This window comes from Carettochelys insculpta, chromosome 1, assembly GCF_033958435.1.
Source record: "Carettochelys insculpta isolate YL-2023 chromosome 1, ASM3395843v1, whole genome shotgun sequence".
NCBI lineage: Eukaryota > Metazoa > Chordata > Testudines > Carettochelyidae > Carettochelys > Carettochelys insculpta.
This window is the reverse complement of record NC_134137.1, coordinates 264,808,073-264,832,272: the sequence shown is the minus strand read 5'-3', so window position 1 is coordinate 264,832,272 and position 24,200 is coordinate 264,808,073. Positions and strand designations below refer to the sequence as shown.

Genomic DNA, 24,200 nt, shown 5'->3' with positions numbered 1-24,200 from the left:
GAAAATAAAACTTTTTCTGTATAAGTCTTTATTAGAGGGTTACTTTCAGTTATTCAGGTTCTGTGTAAAAAAAAAATTGAAGGTGAACATAATACAAAACTTTAAATTTTGCTTTGATAGCGCATGTCTTTTTCCCCCATTTCAGTTGTACACTTGAGCAAACTAAAAGTTGTGTGTCAGTGAGGGGTTTTGTCTGATGTTTATATACAAGTTTAGAGGCTATTATGAAGAATAATTAGGTGAAGTGGTGCTGCTGAGGTGGTAAAATAAAACCATCTCTAAAAGGATCATTCTTGTAAGCAACGCTTGTTGGATCTGAGGCCGTACTGTTCGTTCTCACATTTCTTGCAAGGGTGCATTTTTAAGCTAATTTATTGGTAAATTAGGATAATTTGCCATATATACAACTTAATTTTTTCATTGTCTGTCTGATGTGCATATGGAAACGAGAAATACAAAATCTTAAATTATTTCAGATTAGACACCAATATGATTCTGATCTTTTTCTCTCACAGCTGTGTATGCCTAAAGGGCTATCTTTCAGGACCCAGACTGACAACAGAGACCCACAGTTCCACTCATTTATAATTACCAGGGAAGATGGTTCTCGTACTTATGGATTTGTGCTCACGTTCTATGAGGAGGTCACAAGCAAGCAAATTTGCACCGCCATGCAAACACTTTACCAAATGCACAATGCAGAGCAATACAGCAGCGTCTGCGCCTCCTCCTCTTGCAGCATGGACTCCCTGGCCAGCAGCATTGATGAAGGAGATGCCACTTCTCTGGCTAAGCTCCAGCAGTACAACTCATATGACATCAGCAGAGATACATTATATGTATCCAAATGTATATGTCTCATCACTCCTCTGCCCTTCATGCAGGCCTGCAAGAAGTTCCTTATCCAGCTTTACAAGGCAGTGACCTCTCAGCAACCCCCGCCTTTACCATTGGAAAGCTACATCCATAACCTTCTTTATGAAGTACCCCTCCCACCCCCAGGGAGGTCCCTAAAGTTCTATGGGGTTTATGAACCTATTGTTTGCCAGCGACCTGGACCCAGTGAACTTCCACTCTCTGATTACCCTCTTCGAGAGGCCTTTGAGCTGCTGGGACTGGAAAATCTTGTCCAGGTTTTTACATGTGTCCTCCTGGAGATGCAGATTCTTCTGTATTCACAAGGTAGGCTATTTTTCTGGATTATCATCTGATCTAATCAGACAATACACAAATAACTGTAGTGCTGCGATGACTTTGAACTATTAATTGCTGCGGTTAGTGAGACATGGCATAATACAAAAGAAATGAGGCTTTGCTGGTGAAAGTAGTAATTATTTGCTATAAGCATTCTAGGTGTCATTTTGTTTAATTGTGCGTATTTATCACTCATGAGAGCTAGTGATAGAATTTACTTAACTGTCATCGTTAAACTGCCCTTTGTCAGTTTGCAAGACATCACAAAAGTAATCCTCCCTTTTGCAAGAAATTACAGCATTACACAGCATGTCTTTCAGAAAACTCCCATGTTCTTTTTGCCGTGACAAATTTTAAGACTTTTGGTGTTTTAACCTTTGAGTCCAAACTTTGAAATTCATCCGGGGATTATAAGTAGAAATGAAGTTATCTGCTCATAAGCCTACTAGCATCTTGAAATAAGCATTTTCATGGGAACGTAGCTGGTGGCTTCTGTTAGAAATACCTTGGAACTGCACTCAAAGTTAGTTTAGGCCTTCATGACAGACAAAGCTTTCGTGACGGATCCTGTTTTATGCTTAAAGTGTTAATCAGCTTTTGGGAGTTAGGTTTGTCAGGAGAGAAGGTTCAGTATTTCCTATTGACTGTACAAGCACTCTGACATGGGTTTCAGAATTGTCTAGTTCAGTGTGTAGGCTTTGAGTCTTCACATTGGTATTCGCATGAAGACTTCCACAGGAGCGTTGCTTCTTGTGTGGTTACAGGGCTGCTGACCAGGGCTTAGATTTACAAAGGGATTCAGATGGACATGTAAAGTGGGTCTCTTGATCTGAAGAAGTGGGTCTGTCCCACAAAAGCTCATCACCTAATAAATTATTTTGTTAGTCTTTAAAGTGCTACGTGACTGATGGTTTGTTTTGATTGGTCTCTTTTGGATGGCTTCGTAAATTGTACTATGTACCTATTGGCAGATTTAGGCACCTAGATATCTTGGTAGATCTGGCCCTAAATTAGAATATGTAGGTGGGAGATAAGAAAAGTTGGGGCAGGTTTTGAAATGACGACTATTCAGGTTGGTGTATCTAAATGGGTGGTGTGTTTTTTAAAGATGATGAATATCCACAACTGCCAGTAAAGTCAGTGACAGCTCCAGGTATACAGCGCCTCTTAAAAATTGGGACATGTTTTGGGGTAGTTTTGGATGGAGGGGGCAAGAAGCTGCTTGAATATCTATATAGAGCTCAAGTTCACACATTAAATCTGAAGATGATGAAATGTGAACAACTGAGTTCTCTGATGAGGATCCTTTTAAATAGCATGTCCAGCTCCCTGGCCTTCAGGGTGACAGCCAGGAACACTACCACTGACCACACTCAGGTCAAGGTTTCTTCCCCATCTCTGCCTTTGCACATGCTTACTGCCTAGGGTTGCCAGGTGTCTAGTTTTTGACCAGAATGCATAGTAAGTAGGAGCCCTGGTGGCACCAGTCACCACCACTGAACGGGATGTTGAAAGTCTGGTTGGCAGTTTAGTGGGGCTTGGGCTAAGGTAGGATCTCTGCCTGTTGTGGCTCTGCACAGCTCCCAGAAGGAGCGGCGTGTCCTGCCTCCTGCTTCTGTGCATGAAGGCAGCATGTGTAGTCCCCGGCTGCCCCTATCCTATATCCTGGCTCTACAGCTCTCATTGCCTGGGAACTGCAGCCAGCGGGAGCTGTGAGGGCAGCGCCTGCAGGCAGGGCAGTATGCAGAGCCACGTGGCCACATCTTAACATAGGAGACGGGGGGGGGACAGCCCATTGCTTCTGGGAACTGTTAGAAGTAAGTGCACCCTGAGCCCCTTGCTTCCCCTGTGCTCCAATGCCCTGCCACAGCCCCCATTCCCTTCCCACCCTCCACACCCTTTGCTCCTCCCAGTCTGGAGCCCCTTCTGCACATCAAACCCCAGCCCTGAGCCCCTGCATCCAGGCCTTCCATCCGATGCACCTTCCTGTACCCTCAACCCTTCATTTCCAGCTCCACCCTGGAAGCAGCTCCCTAGCCCAGGATCTGTATCCCCCCTGCACCCCAGCCTGCTCAGCCAGCCTGCTGAAAATGAAAGGTATTGGGGCATGGGGAGGGAGAGTCAGTGGGGGCAGGATCTTGGATAAGTGTTTGAGCAGGATGGAGTCAAGGGTATTTGGTTGTGTGTGAACAGACAGTTGGCAGCTCTTACTGCTGGTTGCCTCTTCAGTTTTGACTTCCCTGGGGCCTCTGGTAGAGGGATAGGGAGCCTATAGATTGCATGGAGTTCATAAAGGTTAACTGTTGGCATCTGCCTAGGCGGTTTATGTACCGGAGCTTCTGCAGGCACAGTTACTTTCAGCTTCCAGTGGCCACAGTTCATTCTTGCTCACCAATGAGAGCAACAGGAAGCAGTATGAAGAAGTTCAACCTAAAATCAGAAGGGCACAGGATAAAGACAAGAGCTTTGGGTGGAGAAGGAAGCAGCATGGGAGCTGGCTGCAGAGAGGAGGTCTGTTAGCTGTAAGAGTGGGCTAGAAGGCCTGAGAGCCCATCAGAGAAACACACATTATCTGGCAGGAAACAGCAGTTGCTGTGGCAGGAGAACAGAGTTTTACAAAACATTTCATTTTGCATTGAACAAACACAAAAAGAAATCCACCATAAAAGGTGAGAACTGATACAACAGCCTAACCATCTTAGAAACAAGTGCAGCATTTTGTCGTCTATCATCCTGCTTCACAGTTGTGCTCTGAATTCACACTTAAACACAAGTGGAGTCTAGGGCACCCGTTGTTAGAATGTCATTTACTATTCCCAGGCACTTCTAGCCCTTAGGAACAAAATAACTCACGCACATTTCAGGTTAAACCTTGTTGCCAGCCCCAACCATTTTAAAATCAAAAACAAGTTCCCCTAAAATCATGAGATTTAAAATGAATGGTTTGTGCACCTTTGTTTTAACTTGTTCTTGAGTCATATTTTAAATTGTTTCACAACCCTGAGGACTAGAAACTTTTGATTTTAAAAAGTTAAAACTGAGATTCATACATACTCACATGCCTTCAGGAGCTGAGGCTTTCAGAAGCATACCAAACATCACAAGACGTGAAAAAATTGAGTTAGCAACGCTAACTTCTTTTAGCTACTGGACCAAAACTGTGGTTTTTAAAGAATATAGCTAAGACATTTTATAATACAAGACTTGTACCAAAATGTCTACTTTAAACAGATTTATTGCTGTGGAATTTCTATAGTTTAGCAAATCAGATTTGTTTTGAGACTTTATTTTTCCATTCTCTTGTGACTACCAAGAAGCAACAGTATTGAGAACGTTTGGCCTTCCAGCAGTTTTCAAGTGAATAACATTCTGTGATAGTTCCTATAATTTCCCAAGGATCAATAACAAAATGCTACTGGCATGAGATCTCTGCTGGAGAGAGATGAATTAAATTGCAGTCTATGCAGAAACATAGGTAATCCATTTTGTATGTTTGCCTTCCAAGGGGTTTAAACATGAGTACATGTGGACTAAACAAAGGTGAACTACTTTTATCTCAGGCTCTTTCTGCTTACTATAATTTTGAACATCTCCCAAGTTGTATTTAGAAGGATTTGAATAATTGCTTCTCAAAGATGGAAATATGTTTCATATTTTTTTAAGCTTGGGGAAAATTATGAAGAATAAACTACATGTGTGTATAACTGTGGCCTAAAAAGGATCGTGGTTCTCAATATAGTCATCTGTCATCCAGTGTATACTAATCTTGCACACATGAGAAAGTGGCTGCCATGAAAATCAGTCCAGCTAGGGTATAGATTGTAGCACTATCCAAGATAAAAAGTATTTTCCCATTTCAACAAAAATTTAAAAATTCACTAAAACCATTCACTAAAACCCTTGCGAAAGAAAATAACATTTTACATCCAACACAAATCTGTACAAAATACTATGTTTGCACATGCATTGCCCTGAACATATTCAAATGATGTGCCTCCATAAATATATATCGGAAAGCTTGTGAAATGTGTAGTGGTTAGTGACTTGGATGGCAAGGATTTATGGCTTGTTGAATGTCAATATTAAAACATAGTTAATAGGCCAACACTTACAGGACAATTCACATAACCAACATGCTGTTCGGTTTTTTTTAGACTGAAACAGACTGCTTTCCCAAACACACTAATATTTATACTCATTATGTAAAAACACATTACTGTTGGGTTTTTTTGGAAATAAATATGCTCAATTTCTTAGACTAAACCTAAGATGCTGTACTTTCTAGGAAGAAAAGGGTCTGAAATATTTTTAGAAAAACACTCAGAAAAGCAGCTATTATTTGCTGAGTGTAACAGTAATTCAGCACTGTACAAAGCATAGAGGACGTGGCCCTTGCCTTCGGAAACTTATAACACAACCGAATGATAGTAAGCTATCTACTTCACCACTCTCTCTCTTCTCATTCTTCCTTGGTTTCCCTACTGTAAAAAGTATAATGTCCTTTCTGCTAGCTGTTTAATTCTCAACAACCTAACTTTTTATTTGCAGCTATGGAAGTCGCTGAATAAATATGATGAAATCTAGAAATGATCTAACCAAACCTGTTACTGCTGGCAAAATGTGGCTATGTTTCAAGAAATATGTGATTTTTTTTTTTTTTCCCTCCCCCTCCCTCTGGCCCCCACCTCAGTGTCTTGATGGCATGTGTGTAAAGGAAGGTGGTACACAGCATTTATCATGTAGGCACAACCCATTCTCTCCTCATTGTACTGCGCTGTTGGCCTGTCAGTCGGCTTAGCAATACAGTCAACCCACAAGATACAGGCAATCAAGCTGTGTGTGTCTCAGTTTATGCGACTGCCACCCCTGATAGGGGCAGCAGCCACTCCTGTCAAGGGCGGCAACCTCAAATCAGAAACCACTGGGCAAGCCGCTCCTCCCCCAGCACCCCTCCCCTCCATTTATGCAAAATTTGTTTTATGTGGAGGTTGCCCAGAATACAACCTCTGTGTAAATCAAGGGATTACTGTATATTATAACTAGCAACTTGAGTAGAGATAAGGTGACTTATTAGTTTCTTTCCTCCTCATGGTGGAGGAAGAGAAAAAGTATGTCTGTGTTGTCAGTAGATCCGACTCACCAGGCTGGTTATCTTGATATGGACTTTTGCCCAACTTTGGAACAGTTTTTCTCATTGACTGTTCCATGGCAGTCTTTGCCAGTCCTTCAGGCTTCCCTGGCTCAGAATAATTAACATTTAACATATAAAGACGTTTTTTGTACGTTTAATTTACATAACTGAATTATTCATTCAATTATTTCTGAACATTAAGAATATATGGGTTTATGTTGGTTGCAATGGTGCTGATATGCAAAGCATGTTTTTATGCATTTATTGGCAGGAAGTACAGTCAACTCTTTCGTATCCAGCATGCTATCATACGGAACTCTCAAACGGCATTTTAACCATAAGTAAATTTTAGTTAAGTTTTCCATAAGTACCATATAGTGATAATAAATACAAATAAATACAGTATAAGTTCACAATGTACAATACTACTCTTGTTGGTAAATCAAGTACTTTGAATATATTTTGTTTCTTAAAATTTAATCTTGTTTTTCTGTAGTGTTATTCATTGCTAGGTATAGCTTTTATTATCTAGAATATTTGAATATCTGGCAACCTCCTGTTCCCAGGGCTGCTGGATATCATGGAATCACAGAATCATAGGGCTGGAAAGGACCTCAGGAGGTCATCTAGTCCAGCCCCCTGCTTCAAGCAGGATCAACCCCTACTTAGTCATCCCGGCCAGGACCTTGTCAGCCGGGACTTAAAAACCTCAAGGGATGGAGAATCCACCACCTCTCTAGGCAACGCATTCCAATGCTTCACCACCCGCCTGGTGAAGAAGTTTTTCCTAATATCTAACCTATACCTGTCCCTCTTCAACTTCTGACCACTACTCCTTGTTCTGCCATCTGACACCACTGAGAACAATTTCTCACCCTCCTCTTTAGAGCTCCCCTTCAGGAAGTTGAAAAATCACCTCTAAGTCTTCTCTTCTGTAAACTAAAGAAGCCCAAATCCCTCAGCCTATCCTCATAGGTCTTTGTGCTCCAGACCCTTAATCATTTTTGTTGCCCTTCGCTGAATCTGCTCTAGGAAATCCACTTCCTTTTTATACTGGGGGGCCCCAAAACTGGACACAATATTCCAGATATGGCCTCACCAGTGCCGAATATGAAAGAGTTACTGTAGTTAACAATGGTCAGTGAAATTTAAGTTCCAGTAAAACTTTTACTTAGCTAGACCGGACAATATCATTGTCAAAGCACTTCTTGGCTACATCTATACTAGCCCCAAACTTCGAAAAGGCCACGCAGATGGCCATTTCGAAGTTTACTAATGAAGCGCTGAAATGCATATTCAGCGCTTCATTAGCATGCGGGCGGCCGCAGTGCTTCGAAATTGACGCAAAGTAGGCGGGGTCTTTCCAAAAGGAGCCACATAGGGACGAGCCGCGCGGCTGTGAGCCGCGTCAATTTCAAAGCGCTGTGGCCGCCCGCATGCTAATGAAGCGCTGAATATGCATTTCTAAACAATGGATCTAGTCACGTGTGCAGGATGGAAACTAGAAGGGTGTTGTTTACAGTCAAGCTCTTAGGTATAATCGCATTTGCTCTGATCCAACTGACAGAGACCAAAAACTACAAGAACTTTACCAAATATTCATAAACCTGAATTACCCACCAGGAGAAGTAAAAAAACAAAATCGACAGGGCCAGACGCATACCCAGAAACCAGCTACTCCAAGATCAGCCCAAAAAAGCCAAGAACAGAACACCACTGGTCATCACTTACAGCCCCCAACTCAGACCACTGCAACGAATTATTAAAGACCTACAACCTATTCTTAATCAGGATGCTACACTCCAGAAGGCCCTGGGTGACATGCCTGTTCTCTCCTACAGACAACCTCCCAACCTCATGAGGATCCTCACTAACAGCCACAGTCTATACCCCAGGAACACCAGTCCTGGAACCTTTCCCTGCAACAAAGCCCGCTGCCAGCTTTGTCCACATATCTTCTCTGGAAATACCATCACTGGACCTAACCAGGTTACTCACAGAATCACGGGCACTTTCTCATGCTCCTCTACTATCATCATTTATGCCATCATTTGCCAACAATGCCCAGATGCTTTGTATATTGGACAGACTTCTAACTCCCTTAGACAAAGGGTCAACGGGCACAAAACAGACATCAAAACGCTCCAGATCCACAAACCAGTTAGTCAACATTTTAATGGAATGGGCCATTCTGTCAGTGACCTCAAGGTATGTGTGTTACTGAAAAGAAATTATCGCTCCTTTGTAGAAAGGGAAGTGGACGAACTGACATTTATATTCAAATTCGGAACATTAACACATGGTTTAAATCGTGGTGTGAACTTTCTGAGTCACTATAGGGGCTCATCTGCATACTTAACTCAATCTAATTCTTGATCTTCCCCCCCCCGCCCCTCCACTCTCTGATTTGCTCACCTTGATTATCTTTTTCTGATTTGTCCTCCTTGCTTACTGTTTTTGGTTCTCTGTGTCTTAAATATTGAGTCTGTTCTGGTCTGGCTATGGTCTGAAGAAGTGGGTCTGTCCCACGAAAGCTCACCTAATAAACTATTTTGCTAGTCTTTAAAGTGCTACTTGACTGCTTTTTGTTTCTTCAAACACAAGTGAGATGAAGTGAAGTGGCAAAAGAAACTACTGCACATTGGTATAATATCAAAACAAAAGTATGTTGAAAGCATCATATTTGCTGTCCCTATGCATGGTGCAGTGCAAATTGCCATTTACAGTTCAAGAACTAATCATGCCTTCCATAGTGGATGTGTGTCAAGAAGTCATAGGTGATGTAGCTGCCAAAAAGGTTGAGTTGCATTCCACTTGCAAATGATACTGTGTCATGTCAAAATCACTGATATTTCAGAGAATATTGAAGATGAGTTGATAAAAGGGGTCAGAGTGTCAAGCTGGTTTGCAGTTCATTTGTAGGAGTCTATGGACATTTCTGAGTCTGCATTTCTCATTGTTTATGTGCACTGGGCCTAGGAAGGTGCATCCCATGAAGATCTACTATGCTGTAGAGAACTGCCATAGAACACAGTAGGTGTTTGAAATCTTCCAGACTCAGTGCTAAATGAGTCTATAACAGTGGAACCACTGCATCCAAGTTTATAATGATGGAGCACCACAAAAAACAGGCGACAGTGATGGAAATGGCACTGGTTGCTTGAGCAACATGGTTTCATTGATCGACAGGTCTTGGCTGCCAATACCTTGTCTCCAAAGCTCCATGACATCCGTGGTCTAGTTTTTAAAATTTTAAACTTTGTGAAACTAAATGGAGGCAATTGTGCCTTTGCTATAGTGTGAGGAAATGTGTTCCAAACGCCATCACTTATTCTGATGTGCTGAAGTGTGATGGTTATTCTGGGGCAAAATATTAGACCGGGGTGGCCAACGCATTGCCTGCGGGCCAGAATCTGGCCCACCAAGCATTTATATCTGGCCTGTGAACCTGCCTCATCACAGTATCCAGCTTTGTAAAGGCAGGCAGGGACAAGCGTTGGGGAGATGCTGCTTTGCCCAGGCCACTAAAAAGCTGGGAATATGTCTCCAATGTGGAGCTTGTGTCCCAGTGAAACCTACCCACTGCCTCTCCCCTATCCTCGGCTTCCCTGCATGCTGCCCCAGGCCGAGGAAGCAGCGGCAGCAACCGCTGGGATCATGGCTGCCCTGCAGTACAGCATGAAGCTGCGGCTGGTGAGTGAGGAGCAGCTCACCAGCTCCAGCCAATGCATGCCCCAGCTGGCACTGCAGTCGAGCAAGGCGACTGCAGATGTGGTGGTGACAGGGGGAAATACTGAGCATGTGGTGGTGAGGCAGCTGTGTGGATGGGCAGGCAGGTGGTGGGCTGTTGAAGAGAGATGGGGGTGCTCCTGAAGGGGCAGCTCATCCCCCACAACACACACACACCCTTGGCATGCGCATGTGGTGCAGCCCAGTTGGGTTTGCATGGCTGCTGCACACAGCATGGCTCGGACTATGAGAACAGCCCCATCCTCTTATGCTGAGGTGTTCCCAGCCCACCAGTGTGTGTATCCCGCCCAGGGGAGGTGTCTCTGGGGCAGCCCAGCCCAGCCCCTCATTCCCCTCACAGGCCTCCTGCCCAGAGAGCCGTGCAGTTTGCAGATGGGACAAGGGGGTGTGGTGACTCTGGCCCCCTGATGTCATTCTCAAGGACAGGGCAGAAGTTCATTCCTGCATCATCAATTGCATTGCCTGCCCTGCACCCAGCACCTCTGTAGAGACCGCAGGGAGGAGAGTTGAAACTTAGGAGCCAGTCAAGACACTGAATGTTGTCACCTTTGGAAGCTCTTTCTTTAGTCTGGACCACCCGTTGTTGGGGTACATTGTGGTGCCTGCAGCGCAAGTAATACATAATAGTGCTGTCTGGGGGTGAGTGAAGGAGTAATGTTGGGCAGGAGCTGGGTCTCCATTTATTCATGCACCACCAAACCCATAGCCAATAGGGGCTAAATGACGATGTTCTAGGACAGAGTTTCTTAAACTTTCTGAGACTGTGGAATACCAAGCAATATTTTTATGCAGAACACCTGCAAAAATTTTCTTCAAAAAATTATCAGACACAAAAAAAAAAACAACAAAAAAACAAAAAAAAGCAAACCAGCAACATATACAGAAAAAAACAAAATAAAGCAATTTAATCAGGTGGTATAATTTTAGATCAGGGCTGCCCAATCTTTTCTCATGGTGGGGGGAGGGGGCACACAGCAATTTTTTACATGTTCTAGGGCCTGAAGATAAAATAGCTGCAAACTGTCCCGCACCCCCAGGCTTAAACCCCACACAGCCCCAAACCACCATCCCCCAAACATCATGGCAGGGGCAGCTCCCTGCTGCGCTGAAAGAATAGGACGCAGTTTCACTGATTTAATGGCCAGATCCATCCTTCCAGTCTTTAAACCAATTAAACTGAGTTCTACTCCAGTGTTTCTCAACCTCTTTTTATAAAATACTGCCCCTCCTTTTTTGAAGTAAGTACCCCAGGACCCACAATTTTGAGACATATAAAATTCCCAATCCCTGCCTTCCCCTCTCCAGAGTCAGGCATCTCCAGCCCTCCACTTCAACCTGATTCTACATCCCTCAGAAGCTGGCACCTCCGGCTCCCCAGTTTAAACCGATCCCCCTTCCCATCCACCAAAGTCAGGCACCCCCAGTTTCACCCCCTCTGGCAAATAAATGCCTTCCCCCTCCCGCAGAGCCATGTACCCTCAACACAAACTGAATATGGCACCTTACCAAAGGCACCGCCATCTCAGGAGCAGCAGGAGCCATGTCAGTGTAGAGGCCAGAGCTGGGACCCATGCAAGCCATGCTGGAAAAATGGCAGGCCAGATAAAAAGGCTCCGTGGGCCAGATTCTGTCCCATGGGCCTCAGGTTGGACACCCTTGCCTTAGAGTAATAACATATCAATTTATGCTACATTTTTCTGTTTTGAATGATTATACTATTGTGTTCAGCCCCTGGAACATGTAAAAAAAATTGCCATGTGGCCCCTAATGCAAGAAGGTTGGCCACCCCGTCTTAATCCAAGTGTATGAACTGCAACGTGAACCTCAAAAGACGTCTCTGGCAGTATACCATTTGGATTTGCAACCGGTCCTCCAACATGCATTTTTGGCTGAAGTGATAAAATTCATCTATAAGTTCAATCTTTTTATTCAGTGAAGGAGTGTTTTTGTATTGGCTGACAAGATCATAGACCTTTTTTAAATAAATAAATAAATAAAGTCTGGGTAGAGATAGTTGGCCATGAATATTTGTGATATGTTTTATCTTTACATTTCTGGCTGCTGCTGACTGCAAAGACATTGATTTCCTTCTACATGAAATATTGCATTCAGTCTAAACACAACCCTTCGGAAGTTCAGAAACACTTCCCATCAGACTCTGATCCATGGAAAAAGCATTAGGTTTGTGATTTATTCTACTCTTTCTAGAAACTGAGACCTTTGTCATTATCTCTGGAGGACAAGTTGCTGGATCTGTTGAATGATGAGTGTTAAGTAACCATTCCAGGAAGTCATTCTATCGCTTTTATGGATCAGAGTCACAAGGGAATATCCCCAACTCTGTGAACTCACTGTCAATCTGTTGCTGCTGTTTCACTCCGCATATCTCCGATATTTTTTCCTTGATTGCAACAAAAACAAAATCCTGCAACTGGCTGAATATTGGAAACATACTCTGAAAGGCCTTATCAGATATTCATCCCCAGGTTGAAAGAGTTGAATGTCCAAGCCAGGCAGAAACATTTTGTTGATATGGTGAGTGAGTAACTCTGATTAAAAAATAAATAAATAAACTAAATCAGTAGAATTCTGTGTAATGTACAAATTGAAATTCAGAGGTAGACAAAGATTTTGAAATGTTTAAAAATAAGTAACATTTTCATATCCTGTGATTGGTTGAACTAGACTTTTAACAAACAGAACTGGAGTAGCGGCCCTAATTTGGTAAGTAAGAAATATCTTACATAGAGATAGTACAAAAAGAAATGTGACAATATTAGAAAAAACAGCAAGAGATATAAGTGAAATAGTCTTCTCTCCCCCATGCAGTCCATGAGAGTTTAAGGAAGACAGCAAGTCACTCCCTGGTATAAACAAGGTTGAGTAACACTGCTCTAAAACAGGGGTCAGCAAAACCTGGCACAGATGCCAAGAATGGCACGTGAATCAATTTTCATCAGCACGGGAGGTAGGAATTCAGCCACACCCCTTCTCCCCCCACACAGCCTGTCGATAACAAAAGTGCAGTTAATGCTACCAAACACCACCGAAGCAGTAAAGCTTTATTTATTAAGGAAGTTGTTGTAGGTAGACTATTAGTGACTTTAAAAAGTATCACTGGCGCTCAGACCATACATAGAGGTCACACTCCAGCATACCACTGAACAGAAGATGCTGACCCCTGCTCTAGAACAAGGGTGAAAAAATTTGTCTGGCCCCACTTTTATCCCTGCATTTAGCAGGCCCTCCCCCCACCTGTAACCTGTCTAATGTAATCCGAAGCGATGGAAATTTCCATTATATTCATATAAGGGGGGGGAAAAAAACCTTAAGGCATGTAGAAGAAAATAAGTACATTAAAAGATTTGTTATCCAGCACTTGGATAACTGGCAAGTTCTGTTATCCAGTGCTGCGGCCCACAGAGCCACTTGGCTGGTGGTTATAGGGTGTCCGCCCTGCCAGAAGCAGAGGGACCAGCACTCAAATAACCAGATGATTTGGTTATCCTGCAATCCCTGCTCACCAGGGGTGCTGAATAATCAAGCTTTCACTGTATATAGAATGTAAAAACTTCATAATCAGCATATAAATGTGAATGCACAGACATAAGTTCGGTAACATATTTCAGCATTTTTAATGAGATGGATGAGCCTGAGATCCAGCAGCTGATTGTGCTGCCCCCCCTCCCCCTTACAAAATTTCATTCCCCCACCCCCAGGGCCCACTCCCCACTTTGCACAGGCCTGCTCTAGAAGGCTTAAACTTCTCAATAGTGGGAAATAATTCAGGTTTTCTTGTGGAATAATTAGAGTGACTGCTGATAATGAGCTAATTTATACTGTACTGTTGGTTGCAGGCTGTGGCACAGATACATCAGAAAAGTAGAAATTAGCTGAAGAGGAAGTGATTTTTTTTCTCCCCATTACTGTTTGTCCTTGTTTGCAATCAGTGATGATCAATACTAGAACGTTTTCCCTTCTGGTGGATGTTACTTCTAATTTGAGAGGCTAAATCTTGCTTTTGATTCTGTCTTGATAACATGCCCATTTCTTTTGGGACCCCCATAAATAACTGATAGTCTGCTTTGGTTCTTGTTAAATGAACGTGATCTGTTAGTAATTTACCTACATCTAAATAATCATTTCACCCACCAACTTAGAATAGGCACTCCTGAGGTAGGAGACAGCAATTTGTTTTCTCACATACATAAAGATTGCTAGAGCTGGAGTGGACCAACTCAAGTGTATTAATTCAAGTTAAATGTTGCAATGAAGACATGCCCTTTAGCTGTCCCTGGGTAAGATGAATTGTCATAGCACCCACGATTTATTTCACCATCTCTGGCATAGAATATGATTAGTTTTAAGATCCATCTACCAGTTACTCCGATTATGTCCCTACCTGCTAAGTCATTCATGAAGTAATGTAAGTTTCCCATAGTTGCTTACTCCTACTTTAAATGTTAAGTACCTAAAATAGTATTCCCCAATTTTTAAAAGTTAACTTGGAGGAGATTTTTTGGCTTCAGAGTATTCACACAGCAGTCCCAATCATTGCAAATATATTAGCTATTCAGAAACACGGGAAGGGATGTATCACAAGTGAACAAAATGCCAGTGTATAGAGTAAGTATCTTGTGCTGAATATCCATAGTCAGACGATTCACACAGCTAGACTAGCTGGAGTGGATGAGGGACCACACTGCTGAAGAGCACCCAAACAACACAGAACGATTTGATTAGCACCTGAAGAGTTATTCTAACTCTAACCTCTGGCATTCTTACTGTTTCACTACTTTGAGCATTTGAGTTTCAGTCGCCTCCCAACTCTCATGAACAAGTTCTCTGAAACTTAAAGCCTCAGTGATATTTGTTTTCAAGCATTCAAAGAGATAAATGCAGATTTTTCTTTCATTTAAAGAAATGCCAGGAGAATAATTTCCCAGTGGAATCTGTGAATGTTCCCGTCCATCCACCATGCTTGTGTTTTGCTGTTCAGGCACTTGCTCTTTTTTTTAAATTTTGCTGTTACTCACTGGAAAATATTACCATCTCTGGTAATGTTTATGCTAGTTATCAGGTCACTTGATTAGTTTATTCAAACAACAATTTCCCTCCCAGGTAGGCAAGTACAAAGTTAGTAGGTGGTGTCCAATGAAGCAGCTGTATGTCTGTAAGAGAGCTTTCATGAGCAATACAAGAAAATCAAAATCCTTGAATCTGCCCATTCCGTAGGCTCCCAGAGTGGAGACAGTGGCACTCTCCCTGTGAAGCCCTGTTCTCCCTTATTAAGGCTGCTAATTCTGTTTGCAGGGTTCATGGCTTAGACATAACCCAAGTCTATTTTATGTAAGACTGGCATTTTCTACATCCCTTAAATTTGACCTCTAAAACCTGTATGATTATCAGTAAGTTCATGATGTGCTTTCATAATGCTACACTCGGTGTAGCCAACTTGTGATTTATCAAGAAGCTTGCCTGAATTTTATTGGGAGACTTGTTACATTATGTCACTATTTTAAATGTTTATTACACAATAGACACTGGGAATAGAGTTAGATTTCAAAGGCTGTCTAATTTCAGCGTTGCATACAATTTACAAAAAAAATTTAAAATGAGTTTGGGTTCATTTTTGGCATTCACAAAGAGGTGCTCTGTAAATATGCCAGCTCTAAACTTTTACTTTGCTAAGTGTTGGTAGGTCTTTTGAGACACAATGCTGAGACACAAACTCATATTTTAAGACATTCTAACTCTTATCAGTATGGAATGAAAATAAGCTTTCTCTAGCCTTGTCACCATCAATAAACCAAGCCTGTTTTTCCACTGATGATGTCGACAAGAAGGAGAAAACATTATGAAGTTTTAACTTGTATTTCCGTGCTATTTCATGTGTATCGTGCTAGTGAGCTCACAAAGCCAGTGCAGTCTCGGGGTAAGTCTACAGTTATGAGAAGATCAGTATGCTGATGGTTGTTGTTCATGTGTTTGATTTAAGCATGTGTAGAGGGAATGCACTAAATCCAACTGTCATGGCACTACCATCGACCCCAGTACTTCTGGCAGTTGCAAGGAGTAAAAGAAGTCTGGTGTGTAGATGGTGGCAAAAATCAATGTTAGGTAAGTAGACTCCAGCTATGCAAGTCTCGTAGCTGAATTTGTGTATCTAAATTAGGTTTTTCCTCCCGGTATAGAACAGGCCTCAACATGGTGGAGCTTCTGATGTAATTGTGATTCTTTCCAGAGTCCATCATTAGCTTATTTTCCAAATGCCTTTGACCAGAGTGATGACTGGTCAGCCCGCCGACAGTGGAGCAGTAGAAGAGGTTTCTCACATGAGTATGTGAGAACTGCAAATTCTTCTCTCTACTTCACAGAGAAGAGAGATAAGGAATTGACTGAACCTTGGCACAACTCTAAGGCTGGTAGCAACACTTTTTTTTGACTGTACAATTAGTTTGTTAGTTGCCCACTGTTTTCTTATGAGAAGACATGATTCTGAATTAAGTTTTATGGTGCGTTTCCATGTTCTGATAAGAAAAATTCTATAGAAGTACAAAATACCCCTTTTTTCGGAAGTTGCTGTAATCTGGGGGAGGAGCAATAACCCTGTTTCGTATAGCTTGATGGCTCTCATGAGCCAGTGGCCATTTGCTTGTGTTAGGTAATGGGCAATTTTGCAGATGAAGATTGGCCATAAAAATTGCAAACCCTCTCATAACTAGCATGTGCCTAACTACATTGGGCAGCTTAGATTGTGACATTTACATAATGAATATATAGTGGCATTGAATTAATCATTTTGTTTGAATATTAAATAAAACAATAACCATTTCAACTTCAACAACAAATTATCAGCTGTATTTTTAAAATGGGATCATAGATTGATAACTTAAATTTTACTTGAATTAGTGCACAAATCTATCTTTTTGGACAGAGTACAAATGAATTAACTCTCTCTTCTGACCTACAAATTTGGGAAAAGAACAGAACATAGGTGTGCTGCAAGCAAAAAAAAACTCTTTTTTTCTTTCAGAAATTAATTCCCATTAGAGTTTTATCTGCTAGGGTCTTACTTAGAGTTGCAGGGCTGAGCTAGCACCTGGAAACCAGTATTAATGAATGATCTGCGTTTCTCTCTTGGAAAATTCTGGAAAAACTTAAGCATTTGTGAGGGAAAAGGCATATGACAAGTAATTTTTGCTTATTGTCCATTCCTTTCTCCTCATGGCCCCTGCACAAAGATTACACTCTTACTGAACTGAACCAAGTGATATTTTTTCTGCTGTTCTATGGTGAGTAGTTTTGATATGTTTCAATTAACTGGTTTTGTTTCAGGTCATGATGGAACCAATCTAGATAAAATAAAAGGGCTCATGTAAATATAATTGTATTGCTTTATGGTGCTGTTCTTCACAAAAGTGATTTCACACTATGAAGCTCTGAAATACTTGAATGCCTTTTTCTTTCTCTTTAGATTATCAGCGTCTGATGACAGTAGCTGAAGGGATCACCACACTGTTGTTCCCTTTTCAGTGGCAACATGTGTATGTTCCCATCCTTCCTGCCTCTCTCCTGCATTTTCTTGATGCTCCTGTCCCTTACCTGATGGGTCTTCAGTCCAAAGAAGGAACTGACCGTTCAAAACTAGAACTTCCTCAAGAGGTAACAGCTGCATAGTATTGTCACTCTTTGTGATTTACTAACCCAGATGAAAACATTTATTCATTGTTCACTTTAGTCCCCAGTGGAAAGCTGCCACATCATAAACAACTGCCCAAAGTAATTTTGGCCCGGGTAAGTCTTTGCTTAGGAGTGGCCCTCGGCTGGAACCTTGCACAACAAAATTAAGAAATGCTAGGGGGAAAACCTGTTGTTCCTCCTCTTCTCTGCTTCGCATGCGTCTCCTACTTTGGTAACTCTTTGTCAAAGTCATAGTCCTTGATGGAATCCCATTGGGAACAGTGTATTGGAATTGATATTGGGTTCCTGTTAGGTGGTACAGGGCCCTTATGTATACTTTTCCCCTACAAGATGTAATACGGTAGCTTTTTCTTCTGTATTCCAAGACCCTACCTGCCCAGGGATGAGCTTTTGGGAATTGAGGTTGGGCCACCGCCCTGCTCTTCAAATGAGTTGTATTTAAAGTTGTATTTGTAATATAATTTTTAGTTAAGTCTCTGCACAAGTGCATGTCTGAGTCCTTCTAAAACATTTCAGTGAGTTTAGTAATTGTAACAGGTGCTGGGATTGGAGCTCTGTAGGCGAAAGATCTCTCCATGCAACGACATTTGTGTAAAATGCATACTTCACCACCACAGGAAGCACACTGATAGTGCACTATCTGACAGTGAGGGATAGTTGAGTCTCTGTACTTGCTCAGTCCTGGGCTTCTCTGGAACTGCCGTCTACTGAGTTCTGCACTTGGTAATTGTGATAGGGATGGAGTGTTGGAGTAAGAGTTGGACTGAGACCATTAAGTTCATTTCGAATAACACGCCTTATAATGGTAGTGACTGTGGATTACCACAAGCTTGAGCCATGTTCAAGATGGTGATTAGAAATAAATGGCAATAAGTTAAAATACCTGTCTTCTGAAACGTAGAGATACACAGTATATTGATTTGCCTTCTCAAGAAATAAGATTTTGTTTTATTTATGTTGCTGTACATTTATGCACCACGGTGCAGTTGTGCCAGGCACTGTACAAATGTGACGACCAATGGCTTCTTAAGTACTGGAGGATGTATACTTTAGTAGGAAGTCAAGCAAGAATAGGGATGGGAAATATTCTAGGCAGAAATTGTGCACGGAACTGGAAGCAGAAAAACGGTTCGGGGATAATATTGCTTTATCATAAAGGCCCCTTTTCAATGTTAGGAGGATGTGGCTTTGAGTCTTTACATATGACAATAAGGTTATTGTCGATTCAGTATTCTCTTGGATGAGGTTTCCTAACCTTCTGAAACTTTTGTGTTTTAAACATGAAGCAGTTATCTAGACATTATTCCCCCACCCCACCCCATACAGTTGCCTTAATGCAACATAATCATTGTGCTGTCTTCGGTTACCTGATATATTAAAATGTAACTTTTTAAATTTAGTGGCCTGATGATACTAACGGTCTGCCAAGTTAAATGTCCTTCACTATGGGAAAAGTAATATTTGGGAGGAAAAGCCTGTTAACTTAATAGGAGTTATAAAAGATATATATAGCGCAAAAAGAGGTGTGGAACAAAACAGCTGTTTCTTAAGGCTTTTTCTAAATATGCACCATATATTTTGGAGAAGTACTATATCAAAGGGTATTTATTTTTGATGTATTATCATCTTCTCCTACTCTGTAGAAGAGCAATGCCTAGTCTTGTTTGAAAAATGGTTATAGTACATGGTTGTCATAATAGATATAAGGGTGGGCCATGATTTTAATAGAGAAGATTTTGAATCTGGACTTCATGCAGATTTTAAAAAAGCAAGCAGAAAATCCTATAGCAAACATGAGCCATGATGAAATACTGTTCACTTTAGCATTCAATTATTGTTCAGGCCAAGGGCCAGCTTTTAAGCTCTTGGTCTAAATATAAACTATTTGTATGTTAGAGATAAAATTCTAACTGGCCATCATGCCTTCTTAATGTTACTAATCTCCCTGCATTTCTTTAATCATGGGATGTTTTGTGAAGAGCATAGTGAGCAGGACACCCTAAGGGCTTTCTGAAAACAAATTCGTTTTAAAATTTTTGTAAATTGTATGCAAAGCTGAAATTAAACAGCCTTTGAAATTCAATATTGGTAGATAAGAGGGTCTTTGAGCTAAGAGCACAGAAAAAATTGCTACTATAGGTCACTGACCATTTCATAAATATGTGTTAAGGAAAGCAGATTTTTTTATATTAAGCAAAAATTTTATTGTCATGTGTTCTCCATTTGTTATAGTGCATTATTATCATGGTTTTCTATTTTAACCTGCAAATTTTAACATCACAGAAAGGATTAATGTAATTTAATGCCAGAAATGTCCTTGAAATTAAATAATTTCTCAAATAACTCTCGGGGGTTGGTTTTGTTGCATTGAATGCTGTTCTGCTCAAAATTAACTCTTCGGAAAGTGGGGAGAAAAGTTAATTTACTTGACCAGGTCTAGGGATTAGCCAATCACAGTATAATTTGTTAGAAATGTAATGGAGATTTCGGATGCACTAGACAAACAAGAGGAGTCATGGTAACCAATTAAATATCAGTTCAAAGCTTAGCAAGGACAAGTTTCTGTTACCCTGTGAATATGTATGTCTCTTGTTCTGTAGATTGTACATCAGGCTGGAACATTTTAGGACACAGTACCCTTGAGAAACTGATTTGTTTTAGCACTTGCTTTGTTCAGGCAGTGGATGTGAGATGCAAACCGCAGTTCAGGAAAAGAAAATCAGTTGCTATTTGTTTTCCTTGTGGGATTATTCCTTAGAGGTGTGCTTGCTGTGTAACTAATTTATGTATAGGGTTTTTTCACTGTGAAGCTTCTGAAATGAAGTGTCTGCTAGAGTAGACAGATAACTGCATACAGGTGTAAAATCCATGGGCCAAGATCATCCCTACATTTTAAAGGCTGTGTGAGAGACATAGAAATCCTGGTGAGGGAAATCCCCATGGAAATTTCCCTGTGTGATACAGTGACGGACAGTTTTGTCCCTCAGTGGGGAATGCTGCTGTTAAAATGTAGCAGATCTCTGAGTATCCAGATGGAGGCCTTCAACACCCCCATTCTGAATCTGATCCCAGCAGAATCTTCTCTTCATCCTCACTTCTTGGTAATGTAGCTCCAGAGGCTTCCCTGGGAAATGTGGCTGACTGGGAAAATCCTCAGAGAAATTATTAATGCCTGGAGCTACTATGACTCTTGTGGCTAACATTCATGGAGGCAAAGAAAGAAATGTGGTTCCCTGTCTCCCTTGTAGACTTTGAGGGGGCCACCAGGCATTTTGGGGGCGGTGGAGGGGGGGTGCCCCTTTGTACCAGACTCCCCTAGCCCTTTACCACATAAAAAGCATGCTCATCTCACTCCAGATGATTTTAAGGAGGTGCACTGTACCACCTTGACTTTCAAAAGTGTGGGGTTTTTTTATTTTTTTTTGTTTTTTGTTTATTTTTAAAGTGAAAGTGTTACCCTAGATTTATTTCAGTAAGGCAGTATGCTGGTGGATTTCCTAGGTAACTTTCCTACATGTCTGTCTGTTCTTACCCAATACTAAAATTCAGTAAGTGTAGTAGTTATGGATGTCACCAGCTAGCAACATGAGAATGGTTTGGGGCATGTGTGTAATATTTCATGACATTTCAGCCTTGAAATTTAATGTGTGACTAATATGCTTACACAACAGCTCTTGCTTTGTATTTTTTTTTCTCATTTTAAAATCTAGTTGGAAAACACAAACTATGATCTGGGCTTGGTTGGTTGATTGGTTGGTTGTTTTTCCCCTAGAGGTTAAGAAACAAATTGGAGCCAATATCTCATTTTGAAAAGTGTGTGCTATTTGATCTTGTTTTTCAGGCTAACTTGTGCTTTGTGGATATTGATAATCATTTCATAGAGCTGCCTGAGGAACTCCCCCAGTTCCCAAACAAACTGGAGTTTATTCAGGAAGTCTCTGAGGTTCTCCTTCAGTTTGGAATCCCTCCTGAGGGTAACCTACACTGCAGTGAGAGTGCCACCAAACTCAAGAATCTCGTCCTTAATGACTTGGTTAATGACAAAAAGAATGGAAATATACCGAGCAACACAATCCACATGTATGAATTGCTGAAGGGCAATGAAACGATCGCCCGGCTGCATGCTCTAGCAAAGAGGACGGGAGTGACAGTAGAAAATATAACCCTCACAGCGCCTATGGTAGAGAAGGAACGGAACGTAAAATTGCAATGTGAAGAAGAGGAGCTGAGGAATTATAAACTAAATGTGCAGCTTCGTGAAGTCTTTGCTAACTGCTTCACTCAGATGTTTGCAGATTATGAGGCCTTCGTCATTCAAGCTGCACAGGATATGGAGTCATGGCTGACAAACAGGGAACAGATGCAAAACTTCGACAAAGTAAGAACAACCAGAAGGCTTATGGTTTAGCTGTCTGCTGTTGGGTGACATAGCTGCATTTTATTACTTATTCATTACTCATCCACTCCACAGAGAGTCCTGTATGTTTTGATATATAAGGCCAGAATCTCAGCTGGTGTAAATCAGCATAATTTCATTGATGTCAGCGCAGAATCCATTGAGAGTCCTGTCTACAAATGCAAATACAATTCTGTCTGGTGGTGGAGCACTTGATGGAGCATTACCTGTGACTTCATTCAAAATATAGTGATATAAAGCACTTTTATACTGTAGGAATAGGTGCAGTCATGGGACTTAGTGATGCTTCACTTAAAGTAATACTTCCTTTGCTTTCGAACTAGACTTTCTTTTTTCTTACAAGTCTTTGCAGTGAAATTTACCTTTTTTTTTCCCTCTGCAGTATGAATTTATGAAAAGAGAAGTGCTGACCTAAATTTAGCATTGTGAATAATGAAGAGTAGTCTGTGATGTATTCAAGAGTGCATGAGGAAAATCTGAAATGTTAGTAAAAGATGGAATGGTCATGTAACATCATTTCAGTGGGGGTTTTTTTTTTAAAAAAAACAATAGTGCTCCTGTAACATTCACTTTGTTTTTTTTGATATGCAAATTCTACTCAAAGTATGACACTAGGAGGATTAACATAAAAGAAAAGATTGTTTTATGTCAGATTTGGCAAAAAGTGGAAATGCCGCCACTCATATTCTTTAGCTAATCAGTATTTGTCATGGGGGTAGCTTGTTCCACTGCACCGCGCCCCCCCCCCCAATGTAGTTTGTTTTACTAGGCTAATTTCACTAGCATTCACTTTTCATTTCTGTGGATTGTGAGGCTGCGAGTTTCACAACCTGAGTAGAGCGTTTAGCCAGGTAGCTCAATTTGAGCAGAAGTTGTGTGGGTAATCCCTTAGTTTTAAAAATCCCAGCCTATGTTTTTTTTCTCTTTCCTTTACAACTTGAGATTGGTACATGGATAGCGGTTAGATGGTGCTCCTGAATGCATTTACACAAATAGTTGTTTACTTGCCTCAGAGTTGAAAAGGTGCAGGTAGTAGGTGGATGCTAATTAGCCTTGTAAACACAATAGTGTGCTGACAAGGATACATGAGGTTCCCACACTGTGGGCACTTGAGTGGTCTGGAGGGAGATGAAATGTTACGTGATGCTGCCTCTTCGCATTTCCAGCTGTGAAATTGCATTAAAAGATGTCAAACAATACACTAAATACTTCTCCACGCGAGTAATTGCTATAGCCATCGAAACATGTCACAGTCCATCTCCAGATCTGAAGAAGTGGGTCTGACCCATGAGAGCTCATCACCTAATAAGTTATTTTGTTAGTCTTTGAAGTGCTACATCACACTTTTTTGTTTTGTTAGGGTTCACTCTGTGTGTGTTTGGGAACCTTTTTGTTACATGAACTAGTAGGTCTTTTCTGTCTCCACTTTATAGTATAGGAGGAGTTTGTTTAATAAGTAGCCAGGCAAAAAATAAGGCTGCAGCACTAATTAACTATCACTTATTTCAGGCTTCTTTTCTGTCGGACCAGCCTGAGCCGTACCTGCCATTCCTCTCACACTTCATTGAAACCCAGATGTTTGCAACCTTCATAGACAATAAGATTATGTCCCAGTGGGAAGAGAAGGACCCTTTTCTGCGGGTGTTTGACTCCAGAATTGAGAAAATTAAACTGTATAACGTAAGGGCTCCTGCACTGCGGACATCTATATACCAGAAATGCAGAACTTTAAAAGAAGCAGGTAGGTTCAGAGCTGTGCATGCTCAACTTCAAAATAAAACTCCAGGGTACAGTGTTGGTGAAGAGAGCCTTTAAATACATTTAATTCTCAGCCATGAGAGAGAGATGTGCAGCTTGTTGAAGTCCTTAGTAGTGTTTTTGGATGCTTTCTTTCAATACTGAAAGTGTAGGGAGAATAAGGTCATGCTTCCCATGTCCTCTCCCTTACTCTATTTAATTACATTTTTAGAATGAGTTTCATATTTTTGTGGTTCCTGTATCTGT

General features: G+C 41.3%; 1 protein-coding gene across 6 annotated transcripts in view; it reads left to right on the top strand.

The window, feature by feature from the left end:
• DENND5B (DENN domain containing 5B) overlaps nucleotides 1-24,200 on the top strand; it is a 172,326-nt gene that overhangs the window by 93,049 nt on the left and 55,077 nt on the right. For all 6 annotated transcript variants that reach the window (XM_075006608.1, XM_075006618.1, XM_075006597.1 and 3 more), the window contains 4 exons: nucleotides 516-1,182; nucleotides 17,553-17,740; nucleotides 21,621-22,157; nucleotides 23,706-23,937. In XM_075006608.1, coding sequence (XP_074862709.1) covers nucleotides 516-1,182; nucleotides 17,553-17,740; nucleotides 21,621-22,157; nucleotides 23,706-23,937 — 1,624 coding nt within the window. The remainder of the gene's footprint in view (nucleotides 1-515; nucleotides 1,183-17,552; nucleotides 17,741-21,620; nucleotides 22,158-23,705; nucleotides 23,938-24,200) is intronic.